This window comes from Blennius ocellaris (assembly GCF_963422515.1).
Source record: "Blennius ocellaris genome assembly, chromosome: 1".
Taxonomy (NCBI): Eukaryota; Metazoa; Chordata; class Actinopteri; order Blenniiformes; family Blenniidae; genus Blennius; species Blennius ocellaris.
In genome coordinates this window covers 17731623-17743672 of record NC_137650.1, presented here as the reverse complement: position 1 = coordinate 17743672, position 12050 = coordinate 17731623, and the positions used below count along the sequence as shown (strand labels likewise).

The window sequence follows — 12050 nt, the reverse complement described above, 5'->3', positions numbered from 1 at the left end:
ATAGAGTCGGCGTAGAGAAGCGCAGAGCAAAAAAAAAACAGGACACAGACAACAACAGCTATGAAGTCACTGAGACAACTGATATTCTTACAATCATAACAAATCTGTTTTGAGGCCACCTTGTGTTTGTAAACCAAATGTTTCCATCAAGGGATGTGAGTTTCCCAATGTTCATTGCTTGCATTATGAATTTCAACGTGCAAAATGTCTGATCTGTGTGTTCAAGTTCTGTGACGGGAGTCGCTGCAATCACACATGCTGGCACCGGTGACACCGTCTACAGGGAATAGCTTTCTTCACACCAACAGTGCACCTGTGAAATATGATATATGCCAGCGAGTTAACGGTTTCAAGTAATCTGACCCTCTAATGTCCAATACTGGGTCAAAACAGTGGCTGAATGACTTTGACATTTCCTCCAGTAGGATTGAGAGTCTCCCGTTATTGCCGTTTATGCTCTTCAAACATTGTGATTAATATCGTTCGAACATTATATTCAGCTACAAATCACCTCTCTCACTAAGTTCTCCTCATAATCACAAACAATATTATGAAGAACAATGTGTGGATATGTTGGTGGCTTTGAGGCTAAATGGGTTTCATTAAAAACAAATGATTTTTATGGAGTGATTTCTAGCTCAGTGAATGAAAGAAAAGTTAATAAAGAGCGAGGAGTGCATGTTTAGTAAACAAAGCCCGTAAGACCTGCTGGACAGGTACGAGCTTTGCTCACGTAAGCCACCAACTATATATTGGTGGAGTTTTGCTGCACCTAGGAAGGTGTCAGCGTATCCTAAAATAACAATACTATCATTATTAATATTATTATTATTATTATTGGGGTGTATTATATTGAAAGGTGGCAGTAACATTCCGCTCCAGTCATGTGAAAGTGGAACCACACTTTTAAGTGTAAGACTTTTTAAAACTCTTAAAAAAAAAAAAAACACCAGTAAAGCAAACCTATTTCAGTTCCAGGCTAAACATTTTTGAAGTGAGAATATATGGTAGAGCCTGTATAGATGAGATTGTAGCATGAAGTACACAGTGAGTTCACAATTAAACCTGTAATTGAAAGTGATGACTTGCTTGCACTTGCCCACCCCGCTCACTCAACCCACACATTTTCGTCACGTGCACAAACCTCTGCAAAGCACTGTTGATGACAAACACGTTTTGATGCACTCGTCTTACACGCTCTTCATTCTGCGTGCAAGAAGACATTTGTGTTTGTGCATTGGATGACTGAAATATATTTCAGCTAAAATACTGTTCATTGCAACCAGCTGTGGCAGCATATTGCCGCTGACAGTACGCAGACAGGTCTTTCTGGAGGTTTTCTCTATCGTCAATTTTGAACCATGTGAACCTGTTTTTCCTGTTCACAGATTCCTTCTCTTTGGTTATTCCTGGAGCTGCATCTCGAACAGGTGGAAACTAACACGACATATCATATACTGCAATACACAGCAAAATCTCTGGAACTCCCTCGACTCGGAATGTTGCCTTCACATTAATGCACACAGGTAGTGCAAAACTCTTTCCAGCTGGGTTTCAAATCAACTTTGAAACTGCCGTGTGTGACCTATGATATGCATTTTCTACTCTCTTGCATGGGAACTGCTTTACCCAAACAAGTCCCTCTGGGGGTGAGAAATGAGGGCAAATGTGGCTGAAGACTTGGCTGAAGAAATTTGGTAGCTAAATTATGCATCGTCACATATGGTGAGAATGAATCTTGGTCTCACAGAGGTGGAAATGGTTAATGATTGGCCTGAAAGGAGCCTGCATGGCTGAATGTATGAGGACATAGGCTGTTTCTAAAGCAACAAATGGCAGTCGTCTGGACACCTGTAGTTTATTCAAGGAAATTTTGTGTCTACAGCTGTTGAAAGTATTGCCATTTATTTTAATTGTTATATCTTACCTGAAGTGTTAAAGCAGAGAGTTAATTGAGAGTCCGTACTAATCTAATTCCACTCACAAGGACACTTCAGGTGAGACGAGGAAGTAAACCCGAATCATGAAAAACAACTACTAAACGCTACCGCAAAATATGAGCACATATTTTGGTTTCAGGTGAAATAACTATTCAATTTTCCAAATGAAATAATAAAAGTGCAATCGCATAGCTGGTAGAAAAGATGCTGTGCTTTTACCGAGGTTAGTGGACTGTCGAGGACGAGAGATCATATTGGACAAATTGGACAGCTGACCAAGCCATTAGTTGGGAGTTCTCTCTTTGTTTGGACGCACACTAATGGTTATGGTCTGGCATCGGGTCCTGTCTTAATCACAAACACAAAGGCAGGTTGTCACTGGAGTAATGAAACATTAATGAAACTGAAATCTGCTGTGGCTCTCTCTCTCTTTCTCTCTTGCTCTCTGAGCGAGAGAAGCAACCATCGCCGTACGTAAGCTCACCTGGTCTCTCACAGGTGCTATCAAGTGACAGAGCAGCTGAATCGGCTCTCCTGCCTTCCTGCTTCAACAGGTCGACTGACAGTCTTGCAGCGGGGAGAGGATCAAAGTGACGATCCACACATGCAAATGTGTAAAGTGAGACCCTAAATTGAATGCTAATCTCCCAACAACCAGCGGGTGTTTTAACAACAAAGCAAAAAAAAACAACAACAAGTATTTATAGTCCAATAATGCACAGATTGTCTCCGAGGATTATGCGTGGATGCTGAGCTGATTAAAAAAAGATGAGTCAGACCATTCTAAGCATCAATGTGCAAAAGACACTGAGGATGTTTTTGTCACTTGCGTTAAAAAGCTTCAAAATGCTTCTTCTGACCATTCGGATTTGTTTAAGCTTGTTTCCCGACATCAAATATCTTATTTTACCATTGAAGGTCTTCAAAAGCTGCCATATTAGCTTTGCTGTTGGCTGAGAATTTGAGTTGCGCTTGGTTAGCATGGAGTCCAGACCTCAGAGGAAAATTGAATCCTCAGCAGATTAAAGACATATGGAATTCACTTCTTTTAATTTGTGTTCTGTGAAGGAAAGTTCGGTCGCGATTTATGCATAAGATGTAGTTTGCGCCACACGACTGAGGAGAGTTGTAACTCATGATGGCAACGAAGCCGAAGATGGCTCAACTCTGTTGGTGAAAACAAATAAATATATTACCTTGACGACTGGATGGCCACCCGACGCTGCTTTGACGGCTCCTCGGCTGCCCTCGGTTTCATAGTGTGCTCGGTGATGGGCCTTGGGTTGCACTTCTATCTTCAGTTCGTACTGGCCAAACTGGCTCGGCAGTGGCCAATCTAGAGGAGGCAGTGAGGAAGTCCTGCGGAAGGAAAACCACAAGCATATACGTACACACCCACCCACACACACACACACACACACACACACACACACACACAAAGAGAACATTAGAGATGCAGTTGGAGACTTCTTTCACATTGTAAAGGTTTCTAGTTGGATTAAAAAGTAAGTTTGAACAAACTGATTAGAAGCTTAGGATTAAGAGAGAGTGAAACCAAAATAGAGCTGCTGAAAGAGCTCGGTGATAGCCTTGACAGATGGGCTCTCCAATAAAATACGCTGGAGCAACACAATTGTTCATTTCACAGTTCGAAGTTAAAGTTTTCTTAATCACGAGCTTAAGCAGTAAACTCCACTAAGGCATTGCTTGTGAGGCAGAAGGTTCAAATTGTGGTATTTTCCCCCCAGTATGGTCCGACAACCTACAGCATGTTTTGCCCCATCAGACAGTGAATCATTAAAATAACCAAATGATTAAATGCGGCTCATTAACATAAGAGCTGCAATAGGTTATGTTAAGGCTCAGAGGGTGAATCACTCCATAAAAGGGACTTTTCTTTCAGACTCTTTCCCAGTATCGGCGTGTCTGAACGAATGAATGGCTACATGAGTGTGTGTGTCACACAATGGCTGAAATACTGAGTGTGTCCATTTGTGATCATATTGTACAGGTGGAGTTTTTGTTGGGGTTTTTTTAATAGTGCATCAACGAGACTTGGATTGTGTGTTTTTCCTCGCTGCCTCTTTTTTTGTTATCTGTGTAGGCCACAATCATATTTGAACAGCTGCACTCAAAAACAAAACACACAATGACCGTCTCCAAAGAGAAACTAGGTCTCTCCATTGGAGTGTGCTGGATCCCTTTATTCCAAAACATTTTGTAAACAGTTGCCTCAAACAAGAATGGTAAAAATTGTATCCACTTTTTAGTCAGTTATTATTCTGTCGGCTAGTTATTATTTATTTATTGTTAATGAATAAAAAGTGCAAAGTTGCAGCACCAACCAATATGTCTTTCCATACAACCACAGTAAATAAGGTTCAGTATGTTTTACATGGGCTAAAAGTTTACCATGAGAATGGCTTGCATTGTGTAGTTGATAGTACTTCATAATGGTCAAAAAATTATTCACAACCTATGAGGCTCTCACATGGGACAGTAAATACTATACAGCATTCCTTCACTGAGATCAGTGTTTTGATATAGCACTGCAATCATACGTTGAACTGTGAACTGTGTTTATGCTCACATGAAGACTCCTGCAAGCCTCGCATGTATCTAAATGTCGACGGTTGTGTATCTTGGGCCTGACTCAGTGTGCACTGTGGGCAGCTGCGGGCTGCGTTTGCCACTGTAGGCTCTTTGTGAACCCTGTCACTGTGGCATATGCTGCAATTTGGCTCGACCCAAGACGCTAGAGGCTTCTAAGCATGCAAACGTACTCTAATCTGCATGACTGCTCTTTGACTGTACAAATCATTTTTAAGAGAAGGCCTGTAAAGATTTAGCCAACATGGCTGACTTTCTCAAGTCTTCCTTTTCCAAAAGCCTGTCAAGTGCTAGCCACATGCAATGCAACCTAATCAGACAGAATTCAAGACATCAAGCCCACAACAAAGACAGTATTGCAAGTGTTCAATTCTCATGAAGCTAAATGAAGCTTTGTGGTTATAAATCTAAATGAGAAATGTGCTCAGGATTTAAGTTTAACTTGTTACACTGTAAAGCAGTCAGACTGTAGAAATCACATGCGATAACAGACCGAAAAATGTCTGGTCACTTCTCGTGATCAAAACAATGTTATTTTTGTTTTGGGCGCTGCAATGAATAGATAATCTGAAATAATCTGTGTGAAAATTCCAAATTAAGTGTTGAAATGAACACAGAGGGATTTCAGTTAGAGCAGGTGATTCCATCAAGAAAAAAAAAAAAATCTAAGTCGGTGTGGAAGGCATCGTGACTCCTACGATTCGACCCTGGGAGCCATGATGTAATCACCAAGGAAGTGTGGTTTGCATGGCTGCTACAGTAACAGGAGCAGAGCAGGACAGAGGAAAGATGAGCTTGTGACGATGCAGGGCAGCAGGAGTAGACTATGTCTTGACATAGCATAACCTTTCTCAGATGTCTGAGCCATAGTGTAGGTGCTCTCAGACCAATTACATTCCCACAATCTAATATTCTCTATAGTCTCCACTGTCTCAATGGCATGATTTCCAACCAGAGTTAGGTCATTTTATATACATTGCTTGAATGAGAGGGCCTGCCATGATGAAAGTCACAAAGCAATGACATCTTGTTAAGTAAACGTCTTAGCAGAAACTTTAGCCTTAACCTAATACATCTTCACTGGTTGATTTGTGGAAATGACAGGATACTAGCAAGACATTCAATTACAAAACAATACCACAATCAGTTCAAGACAGTGCATTAATGATACCCTCAAATGGAAATGAACTTTCATCCTAAAAGATCATACATATTATCCGTATTTATTTTTTTTGCTCTAAATACCAGATTTGATATAAAAGACAGTGATTTGTATTAAATAAAAGGTGACTGTCTCTAATATGTCACTGTGAACAGTCCAGTGAGAAAGCCACGGCCTTTGCCGTTTGTCAAAGCAAGCATTTGGCCACCCGACTCGATTTGCATTTTCACCTAACCAATCCCACCCATTCCACCTGAACCATCTGTTCAAAACACCTGCAACACTCATATGCATGCAGACGCGGGCCCCTCTGTACCATGTTGTTTCATAACAACATGGTACTCAAACAAGAGCTTACGCAACCGCTCTCCTCTTACTGCTGTAAAAACCAATTTAAAAACCAACTCACATGAGCATCTATTAGAATAAGTAGCAAAATAAGTCAGGGAAAATATGGATGAATACTTGTGAGGCACAATCAGCAGTAAGAGCAGATTTAAGAAATTGTCTGGAACAAAGCAGATACTGGAGTGACAGCGGTGGGGACAGTATTGTGTGACTTCATTCACGTTGGAAAACAGAAATCATCAAACGGGATCGAGGATTCAGAGATCCAATTGTGACTCATCATGGAGCTAACTGTTATTGTCTGGACAGTGTTAGGTCTATGTGAGCAAGCGCTAGTGTTATGTCTGTGACGGTGTCTGTGTGTGGCTGTGTGGTGGCCCCTTTGCCATATGTGCTCTGTTGCTGGATTACAGTGCTAGGGTGCTAGGGGCCAGTGCACACAAACAAGGTCATGTCTTCATCTGTTGAACACATTGGAGGAGAGACAGAAGGATCCTCCTCTATTCGTGTGTGTGTGTGTGTGTGTGTGTGTGCGTGTGTGTGTGTGTGTGTGTGTGTGTGTGTGTGTGTGTGTGTGTCTCCAGACATTAATAGATTGTATTCATCTATATTATGCGTAAGTGCAACAGATTTAAAACTGCTGATACAAAGATCAAAGTTCCCCTGATGTCCCCAGCTGCACCCAAAGTCCTCAGATGCTCGCATATACTAATTAACAGCTCTGCAACATTTATATCTCTGGTTAAATCTTAAATCTTTATGGCAGCTCGCTACTCCCGTAAAAAAACAAAACAAACATACAACTAAAGTTTGGCCCTGACCTACTATTTGCTTTTCAGATTGATGGCATGTTCTGACAAGCCCAGTGGTGATCAAGTTAATAATTCACAAGATTACTGACTCTTAGATTTTAAAATTCAGGCTGTCATCCACTGAATATGTATTGCTCTAATGATGCAGCGATGTCGGTTTCCTCGTCTTGCAAATTTGACAATCCAACAACAGTTGGAGACAGTTCAGAGCTGACATGTGAAAATATAAAGTTGTTAAATATCCCGAAAATCTAACTCCAACACTGAGATTTAACACTGAATCTCAGACACGGGGTGAAATTCACGCCGTTTTAGGTTATTCTCGTACGTCTTCCAAAGCATTTACCTGAATATAGGTGTATGGCCAGGTTTTGGCTTATTCCATGAGAAGTGGGAGGGCACAGAGAGGAACTGCTCCATTGGGCCATCCTTCTTCAGGCTGTGCAAGATGTCATCTGAAGGAGAATCTAAATTGGGAGACAAATTTCCTTGGTCGTCAAGCCCCAGGTCCCCTTTCCCAGTCTGCAGAGCTGTTCTGTCCTGTGAGGTCTTCCTGGTCTTGGATGGGATGTCTGCTTCAGATGGGCAACACTGAAAGGGCGACAGGCCTACGGAGGGACTGCCAATCCATGTGTCCTCTGTTACGCTGCCCCGAGGTGAAGGTCCCGGTGTGGCTGTGGGGGAGTGATGAGGAGACAATGAGCTGGGATAACAGATGTCGGCGCTCGAGTGGCGCCTCTTTCCACAGGGCGAGGTGGGACGGGAGGAAGGTCTGGAAGGTGGACGTGGGCTCAGCCAATTTTCATCTGTGACACTGGTGCGTGGCGAGTGGCAGGGGGACTGTCTCGGAGACAAACTGATGGAGTGGGAGTGCTGTGCAAATGCTGGGTGCTGGTGCTGCCAGTGCGGCTGCTCCTCCAGGACTGCGCCACCGGTTTGAGGGGACGTGCACCCTGGCGACGTAAGAGGGGAGCCCAGAGTAAACCGGGCAGCCGCTTCATTCAGCTCTGAGTCAACATCATCATACACGTGCGAGAATGATTCACAAGAAGAGGCATCAGAGAACCAGCTCCTAGACGAGAGGCTGCTGCACGGGCTGGGGCTGAGTGACGAGTCCCGGTATGAGTGGTCGAGCGGCAAATACAGGTGGTCTCTGGACAAAGGTCTGTCACCATGATAGTCCCCATCTGGGCCATTGGCCCTCAGATCTTCCTCATTGGCATCCATCTCCTGCTGGCAGCTCGGAGAGATGGAGGTGATCTGGATACTGGGGCACTCAAAGGCCTTTGGCGCCTCCAGGGGAACAGAGGGCAACAGAGGGGAGGTGCCATATTTGGAGTCTTGTATCTCGTAGCTTGTGAGCTCAGATCCTGGTTTGTGAGGCTGAAGGCGTGGCGAGGTGCTGATGACTTGAGAGTGAGACTGCATGCCATGACGTTGCAGGCCAATAGACTGGTGGTTACCGACCATGGACTGGGGCGGGCCCACATTCAGGATATAAAATGATGTGTTGTCATCAGGCTCCAGATCTGAGGACAGAACAAAGAATATGCTTCAGTAACAGGTTATTATTAGTACCGATTAGTCGTCTTCATATTCATTTTAACACCGAGTTGATGTGTCAGTAAAGTTCCTACAGTCAGTTATCCACTGATCAGCCTGTGAAGACAATACCTTCGTTGGATCAAAGCTTATAAGGCTGCATTTATAGGATCAGCAACTGTACCTATGAGCAGAGTTGTACATTTCATGTCTGTGATCATGCAGATCAGGCAAAAAGACCAGGGATTATAACACCAGTTATATCACAATTTTATATATCCCAATACTGTTCAAAAAGCTCAGTCACCAATACAGAAGACAACAAGATATTGCTTCTGATGCCCATATATTCAGCATAACAGATACAATAAATTACATTGATCACAAAGTTATAGTGATTTTATCAAATTCTTTCATGCTGAGGAACACTGTATCCGTGGCCGTTGTTAGACAAAGAAAGAAGGTAAAGGAAATCCTCCATTTCTCATCCTGCTTATAATACAATCTGTATTATTCATGTTCTTGTTTTGGGTTTTTTTCACACAACACTGCACTGTACCAGAAATGCACTTATGGCTGTTAAAGTGAGATAAAATTATTCCTGTGGTTGTGCACAGAGTTTGCACTTGAGCCCTGTTTCAGGAAATTAGAGGCCAGAGTGTTGCTGGGTAGCAGGCAGCCATACAGGCATTGTTCCAAAAGGGATAACCGATGAACAGCACTACTCAGGAAACAAATTCACACAACGACGCGTGCTGTCGGCTGTCATCACAGCGAGCGCCGGCAGGCTATTTTTACCAAAGGTCATCCGGCACTGGCAGCATGTACACAAACAAACACACCCACACACAAACAAACGGACATGAGTCCATTGTGTGTTCGGTGGCACTATTTGGTTAGAGTTTATTGATAAACTTTCATTGGTTATGCTCTGCTGCTCCTGATGGGATACGTCCACCCTTCACTTCTATCAGTGAATCACATATAAAATGTTGGACGGGCAATGAGACTGTTGCATGTCCTATAAAACATCTTTATTCACGCCACATGCAGTTTTTGACTTATTTTATGCATTATTCAGGCTGAGATATTAATGGGGCCATTTTAAAGCTCAATGTAAACTTTGTGAATTTACTTTGAGGATAAATAATGTCTAACTATCTATTGCAATCTAATATAATCTTTAGAAGAGCACCATATTATTTATATCATGAATTGTAAATGCTAACTTTGTATAGCTCGCTGTAAGAGAACGAGAAGAGAGAGAAACATAAAAATAAAAACTGCAAACATCATGAAACTATGATGAGTAAGCTACAAAGCTTACTCACGTCAAGATTTTGCTTAGTTTTGAAAGAAAACAAACTGAAAATGTAACTATAAGATGACTGGAGAATGACTTGGATAACACCATGATTGATTCATTGGGGACACATAAAACATCGTAGGTTAACGTCGCAAGGTCTTAATGGTAGGGATGCACCGATCCAGGATTTTTCACTTCCGATCCGATCCCAATAGCTGAATTTTGATATCTGCAGATACCAATATTATATGAGGCTGTAATAAACTCCCCTCAACAGTAAAGTATGAAATGTAGGAATGTATGCATGTATTCTCTCAAAACTTTGGACAATGTGGGGCTCTGCGTGACGTCACCATCTCATAATAAACGTGTTATATCTTTAAAACCTCAGAATCACTTTATTAATTCCTGGAGAATTTATTTATCAACGCAACACAAACTGCAATTTTTCCAGCTCTAACGCAGCACAAATGATTGGGACTATTTTCAAGGAGTTTAGCGTGGAGTAGGAGGTGTGAATCGCCTGCGGCCGTGGAGGAGCTGCTGTTCATTGTTTTGACGACTTTTAAAACGGTGACGTCTGGCTGCAGAGCGGTGCCTCGCTGTACAACGGTTTTGTACAAACATCCATGTCGATGCTTTGTGGTGTTTCGAGCATAAAATCCGTCCAAACAGCGACATGTTGTCATGAAAAGTCACATAGCACAATGCTACTTCCTCAGCACGCTCGCTATTGCAAACTGTGGAATGGATTTCCTGACTCATTACTCCGCGTCTCATTGAAATCCGCCTCAGTTCAGGAAATCTATTCCACATTTTGCAGCCAGCGAGCAGAGCAGCTGGCAGGGTAACACATGTGGACTCATTTCAGCAGAAGCACAGACGAGGCTTCATGGATCGGAAATCTCAGCAGGTTGGATCGGAAATTTCCGATCTGTGAACTACGTTCATATCGGAACCCGATACTGAAACTGGATTCGATCTGCCCCATCCCTACTTAATGGTATAAGGTTATCCAAGCTTCACACAATTCTTCACAGTTTTCTTGAATTTGATTAAATATGGCCAAAAACTCCAATATTTGTCAGGCACACATGAAATAGCTATAATGTCATAGTCTGGGCATTCATTCTCTCTTACTCTTAATGATAAACGGCTTTAGTGTGAAAATCAAACATAGCCTCAAAAAAGTTGATCAAACTCAAGTAAACTTTGGAGGGGAGCGTGTAAAAGCGGTGTTTGCTATCCTTGTCCAGCAGCCACAACAGTGGCAGCAGCAGCAGAAAGCTTTTTATTTATAGCTGCTCGCCTTCTCGCTGGCCCTGCTTGCCAGTCACAAGACCCAGCAGTGGATGCTCTGACGACAGCAACTTGCTGACTGACAGTGAGCGAGGGAAGGACAACAGAGAGAGAAAGAAGAAGGAAGCTGAAAAGTTTCACAAAAAAGAAGCGTTTGTCCTTTGATTCAATGAGTCTGAATGAGGAAATACCGTGAGGACACTATACAGAGGAGGAGAGAAAACATGACAAACAGATGGCTCAAGTAATGGAGTCAATACCAAAAGCATCACCCTTTTTCCATGAACTACAAATGCTCAACAAAAGCAGAAGCTCCGATTTGAGGAAAAAATAGTTTGAATGAGTGATATCTTCACAGAGTGAAATGGGAACGAGAAACATAATTAGCAGTGCATTATAACGGAGTCTGATGGCTGAAAACACTTCCTCTGTTGTTGTCACATCTCCCGCCTCCTTATCGAGACAATTTTCTAAATGGGTGAGATGAGGAAAGCATTAATCCACAGCAGGATTGGAGTTCATTAGCAAGAGATTTAACAAAAAAAAAAAAAAAAAAGAAGGAAGAAATGAGGAAGGAAGAGAGAGAGAGAACGGAGGACAAGAAGAGCCGAGACACAGTTCCTTCCTCTGCCCTTCTCCGAGGAGCTGCTGTTGCCTAACACCACACAACCCTGGGGAGGAGACATACACTATTTTGAAAGAGGAATATTCAGGTGACGTACATACAGCAGGCTTTAAAAATAAAAACATTAACTTAATAAAAGGTTTATCCATGTGTTTGTATTGTATCAGCAAAACAGAACAATAGTGCTGCACGGAACCAGGGCAAGGTACAAAACGAACTCAAGCGATATCTTCAGAGAAGCAGTCGTTACAACTTTAGTTTTTAGTTGTGATGTAATGCATGCACAATAAGTTGCAAGACCATAATCAATGTAAGAAGTGAGTCAGTTGCAGGGACTAAGGATAGTTTTCTCTTTCCAAGAAAAAAAAACCTCATCACCGCAAACATCAAATTTCCTACTTAGAGT

General features: G+C 42.3%; 1 protein-coding gene across 1 annotated transcript in view; it reads right to left on the bottom strand.

Annotated features, from left to right (window-relative positions):
- The window catches only part of nfatc3a (nuclear factor of activated T cells 3a), a gene marked incomplete at its 3' end in the record, with an annotated part of 45576 nt that overhangs the window by 19075 nt on the left and 14451 nt on the right, over positions 1-12050 (bottom strand). Inside the window, exons 2-3 of the mRNA XM_080520647.1 lie at positions 7219-8401; positions 3137-3299 (exon numbers count right to left, since the gene is read on the bottom strand). Coding sequence (XP_080376773.1) covers positions 3137-3299; positions 7219-8401 — 1346 coding nt within the window. The remainder of the gene's footprint in view (positions 1-3136; positions 3300-7218; positions 8402-12050) is intronic.